The 5,878-nt window shown below is 41.8% G+C and overlaps 1 gene segment (V, D, J or C); it reads right to left on the reverse strand.

Moving 5' to 3' along the window:
• Positions 1 to 732: 732 nt before the first annotated feature.
• LOC109953482 (Ig heavy chain V region XIG14-like) overlaps positions 733 to 5,878 on the reverse strand; it is a 10,937-nt gene continuing 5,791 nt past the window's right edge. The window contains 1 exon segment of the V gene segment in view: positions 733 to 1,118. Coding sequence covers positions 811 to 1,118 — 308 coding nt within the window.

Consider the following 5,878-nt stretch of genomic DNA (forward strand, 5'->3'; position numbering starts at 1 on the left):
TGTGGGAATCTCCAGGCCTTTTAACCACTGGTTCAGATTCTGTCAGAGTCTGACCATCAATACCTGTCGGACCAAAAAGTAAATGCATTAAATTATTAGCAAACATAATGATGTGCCAGATTAAGATCAGACAAACTCTTGACCTGCCCAGCAGATAGTTAACAGCAGCAGTCCTGTCCTATAGTCCATCATGTTCAACTGTGTGTCCACTGTTCTCTGTCGTCCTCTCTGCAGTCAGATAAGTAGAGGTGGAAGACATCTGAGTTTTGCATTGACTCCTCCTCACAGACAGTATCCAAGTAGATTGAGCTTTACATTATGTTTGTCTGTGTTGAAAATGTAAATTAAATTTTAATGTACATTACTGCAAAGAAGGCTTGTCTTACAGGGTCTGTACTCGACCCAACTCTCTTTTCCTTGTACATTCTTCCGCTGGGTTCAGTTCTAAATATGGCTTCTCCCTTCAATGTTATGCGGATGAAATCCAGATATATTTACCACTAAAAGCAGCCGGGGGTGTATGTGTCCGTCTCTACAGCCATTGTTCGACTGGTGTTTGACAGACCTGAAAGCGTGGCTGGTGCAGAACATTTTAAAATAAAATGAGGATAAAACTGAGTGTGTTTTATTTGGTGATGTGGCAAAATTTCTTGCTTTTAACCATGACTTAGGCCCCCTGGCTCATCATCTGAAGATGACTGTAAATCTGGACCGAAATCATCAGTGGTCTGAGGGCTCCTCCTCTGGTGGCTTCATGTTACAAGTGTTCAGGCTCTGAAGGTTTTTGTTCAGGTCTACTGATGGTTTGTGTTACTGTGGCTCTCTGGCACAGTAATACACAGCAGTGTCTTCAGGCTGCACATTCTGTCCGTTTAGAGTCACTGTGATGCTGGAAGAGTATAAGTCAATACTGAACTTGTTCTTTAGAGAATCTTTGTAGTATGTGGGGTGTCCAGCACGAGCGCCTCCAGTCCACTCCAGTCCTTTCCCTGCAGGCTGTCTGATCCAATGTGTGCGATAGCTGCTCAGAGAATAAAAGACCTGACAGGTGATGGTCAGATATTGACCTGGCTGCACAGTCACAGAGGCTGGCTGTGTCAGCTGTTCACACTTCACACCTGTTAAAAAAAAGAAAATGTTTTGTGTCAAATTATTCAGTTCTATTGCAAAAAAAAAATGAAAAGAATTTGACCAAGACAAGCCCAGTTAGACTCATAGGATCAAGCTGCCAGCAGCAGTAGTAGAGCTAGAGAGTTTATGGTCGAAATGCATGTGCCTGAGGGCCTGTTTTTATAGCTGAATGTGAAGAAAGGTCACATAGAGTTTGCATAGGGTCAAACATATGAAGCATGGTGGTGGTCTAGCTGTAGCCAATACACGATTTTGCTCAGAGTCACAGAAACACAACACAGATTGTGGAGGAATTTATTTACGTGTATATGCACGGTATATGAAACATACATGATACTGTAGCTGTTAATAATAGCTCACTGTTAAACTGTCTATTCTGATGCTAGACTGTCCAGTCAGAGATTGTAGTGACTCATTGTCTGACAATAGGATCAACAGCAGGGAAAATAAATGATAGAAAATATCCTTGTTATTTTAAACATTAACTTAAATTTAGATCTTTTTAATTTTTCAAAAGGTTTCTAAAACAAGTCAGATGAGTTGGACAAAAGTGTTCACAGTTACACTCAAACACAATATTTATTCTTGGCATTTGCAGGAGTTACATGTGGGAGAACAACAGAGCAATAATAATAATAATAATAATAATAATAATAATAATAATAATAATAATAACACCACTGATATAAATGATCCACTCCAGTGCTTTTCCAGGAGCCTGTCTGATCCAAACCTTTGCATAATCACCACCAAATCCTGAATATGTGCAGGTTAGTCTGTTGGATTCTTTTAACCACAGGTTCAGATTCTGTCAGACTCTGACAGTTGTTGACTATCAGCACCTATCAAATAAGAGAAAAGTCATTTGCTGTAAGTTGGCAACTTCTTGAAAACTGATTCAACTGAAAATTTGTAGATGTTGTTTCACCTGCCCAGCAGATAGTTAACAGCAGCAGTCCTGTCCTATAGTCCATCATCTATACTATCTGACTTCTGTGTTAACTCCTCCTCTCAGAGAGGAAAGGCCGGACTGGATTTGACCATCACAGACTTTGTTTGTTAAACTCACTGTACTCATTCATGTACAGTGAGAGAACAGTCTTCACAAGTTGAATGTTGTCCTCAAAATTTTAGGGGTTTAAAGCTGTTAAAAGGTTTATTCACAAGAAAAATCCAGAATAATAATCATGATCAAAAGCACATCACAGAAATTGAAATGCACTGAATGTCTAAATGTCCTTCAAAACAAATGCACACAATTTTGTTGTTATTATATCTGTTACTATATTATATTATTAAGGGCTGGCCAGAGAAGGTTGAGCTAGATTCCGACATTAAGCCTTACTGGCAGTTCAGAATGGACTTGCACATGGCACAAGGCCTTCTGGTTCCTCTACTGAGCACGAGAGGCTTGGATGACCTTCTGCCAAGGATCCTAAGATTTCACCTGAGATTGCTGCGTTTCTCATATGACATTGTCCACGTTCCAGGGAAGAGTCTCGTCACAGCAGATGCGCTGTCCAGAGCTCCATTGCAGGACCCGTCCTCCGCAGGAGATCTCCATCGTGACCAAGAGGTGGAGGTCTTTGTAGACTGTGTGATGAGGTGTCTTCCAGCCACAGAGAAAAGGCTGGAAGAAATTAAAGCAGCACAGAATGAGGATGTGGTGTGTAAAAAAGTGATGGAACGGTGTCTTAAGGGATGGCCAGAGAAGGTTGAGCTAGATCCTAACATTAAGCCTTACTGGCAGTTCAGAATGGACTTGCACATGGCACAAGGCCTTCTTATGAAACAAAAAAGACTTGTGATACCAACCCCACTGAGAGCAGATGTTCTGAAACGCCTGCACGAAGGGCATCAGGGGATTTCAAAATGCAGGGACAGAGCTAAACAATCTGTATGGTGGCATCATGGCACAGATAGGTCAAATGGTCGACAACTGCGAAACGTGTGCAAAATACAGGACACAGAACTGTGAGCCATTGCTGCCCCCTCCACTCCCCGACCGGCCTTGGCAGAAGGTGGAGATGGATCTGTTCGAGTGGCCAAAGAAACAGTACCTTCTGATCATAGACTATTTTTCAAGGTACATTGAGATAGCAGCTAAAGTACACATTGGCTGAGGTTACTATCAGAGCTATCAAAGAAGCCTTTGGAGACATGGGACAGTGGAAACTGTCATAACAGATAACGGCCCACAGTTTTCCTCAGAGAGGTTCAGACAGTTCGCAGCTGAGTGTCAGTTCACGCACATCACCAGCAGTCCACGTAACCCCCAGGCAAACAGGGATGCAGTGCGGACGATAAAGGCTCTGTGGAGGAAAGACATAGACCACAGTAGAGCACTGCTGGCATACAGAGCCACTCCGATGGAGCACGGGTCCTCGCCAGCCCAGCTATTGATGGGGAGAAACCTGCGCACCTCCCTGCCTCAACCGCTATCTGCAATGATTCCTGTGTGGCCCAATCTACAGTCATATTGCAGGATGGCAGAAGAAGGAAAGAGGCGGCAGATGAGACATTACAACAGGAGACATCGAGCCTGACCACTTCCAGAACACGAAAGGGGTCAGAATGTCTGGATTACCAAAGAAAGACAAGTCATCTTCGACCTACAGGGACAGTTATGAGGTCTGGTAGACTGGTTAAGCCACCTGGAAGATTGGACCTGTGAACACGGGGTCAGAGGAAAGGCACGAGGATGTTTAAATACAGTTAAGTTATGGTTCAGCTGTCTGTGTTCACAAAGGAAAGAGGTATGTTGAGAATAAGTAACCAAGTGTAAGAGTTAGAAGTTACGTACATATTAAGTTCGATGGAAATGTAAGATGGGCAATTGTAAACATCTTTTGATAATTAGAATTGGTTATTGCATTGTTTTTGTTTTTGATTTTGTTGAGTTACAAAGCCAAAAGATGATGTGGGTATATAATACCCACGAACAAAGCGGGTGTAAACTAAACATGGACAGAGCACAAGTTAACATGTAAAGCACATTCATTAAAATCAATAATCAATTTGTTGTACTGAAGATGAACTGTTTCCTTTGTTCATTCAGTCCAAAAACGATTTTATAAGCAACAAGATTCTTGAATTTGCCTTTATATGAAGAAGTAATTACTGTGACATTTTAAAACCTTTGTTGTTGTATTTAATGTTAATTTTGAAATAATATTTTTACTCTGAGATGGATTTTATAACAGCATGTGTTGTCTGGGAAATTATGTGTTCATTCAAAGCAAAAAGAAAAGTAGGAAGACAAATATTTATTATTGAGGCCTGTCAATCTACTGAGAATGAGGAGTATGTTTTTGTACAGCTGCTCAACCAGCTCCAGTCACTGTGAGTCTCTGGCACAGTAATAAACAGCAGAATCTTCAGTCTTCAGACTGTTCTTCTGCAGATACAGCTGGTTTCTGTTGTTGTCTCTGGAGATGGTAAACCGGCCTTGGGCTGACTGAGAGTAATAAGTGCTGTCACCATTAGCATTGATAGCTGCAACCCACTCCAGCCCTTTTCCAGGAGCCTGTCTGACCCAGTGCATGCCATAGCCAGCAAATCTAAATCCAGAGGCTGAACATGTCAGTCTGTGGGATTCTCCAGGCCTTTTAACTACTGGTTCAGATTCAGTCAGAGTCTGACCATCAACACCTGTCAGACCAAAAAAGAAATGCATGTAATGTATTAAATTAGCAGCAAAAATAAGTCTATGTCAGATTAAGATCAATGAATCTCTTGACCTCCCCAGCAGATAGTTAACAGCAGCAGTCCTGTCCTATAGTTCATCATGTTCAACTGTGTGTCCACTGTTCTCTGTCGTCCTCTCTGCAGTCAGATAAATAGAGGTGGAAGACATCTGAGTTTTGCATTGACTCTCCTCACAGGGAGGAGCCAGCTGGAGAAGTTTTGGATTAGTTAAAATGTGTGAATAAATATAAGTTGTAATGTATTACAGTTTTTCTCAGTGGTTTTGTAGATTTCTCAGATCAAATGTAATGAGCCAGGTGGAAAAAGAATAGGAATTGGGCTGTGTGTTGAAAGAGGTAGAAAAGGCAAACACATACAATAAGCATGTTCCCAATGAAATCAGGGCCATAGTTGTGGACCATATTGTCATTCATGGCCTTACAAAGGCCGAGGCTGGTTGAAGGCAGTCGAATGTTGGGAGAACAAATGTTCTGTCTAGGGGGTGTTTCCTTTGTTTGCATTTCTAATGTTGTATTTTTGTTGTTTTTTTTACTTTGTGCTATGCAGTGCTAGTCCCTGGTAAGCTAGTGGTTAAGGCGTAGCACTCCTGTCGCGGTGCCCTGGGTTCAAATTCAGGTTGTGGTAGGAGGAGCATCCGGCATAAAACACATGCCAAATGTCAACATATGAGTCTTCAGTGTGGCAACCCCTAAACGGGAAAAGCCGAAAGTCACTTTCTTTCTTTTGTGCTATGCTGTAAAACACGTATTTTTCTGTATCACAATGACATAACTGTAAAAACAGTAAAAGTGTAAATGTGAATACTGTTCAGTCTTGTTTTTATCAGTAGAATCAATATAGTTTCACATTTTCAGTGCTACAAACACTGGACTGAAATCATCAGTGGTCTGAGGGCTCCTCCTCTGGTGGCTTCATGTTGCAAGTGTTCAGGCTCTGTAGGTTTTTGTTCAGGTCTACTGATGGTTTGTGTTACTGTGGGTCTCTGGCACAGTAATACACAGCAGTGTCTTCAGGCTGCACATTCTGTCCATTTAGAGTC

The sequence above is a fragment of the Monopterus albus genome, unplaced genomic scaffold (genome assembly GCF_001952655.1).
Source record: "Monopterus albus unplaced genomic scaffold, M_albus_1.0 scaffold694.1, whole genome shotgun sequence".
Taxonomy (NCBI): domain Eukaryota; kingdom Metazoa; phylum Chordata; class Actinopteri; order Synbranchiformes; family Synbranchidae; genus Monopterus; species Monopterus albus.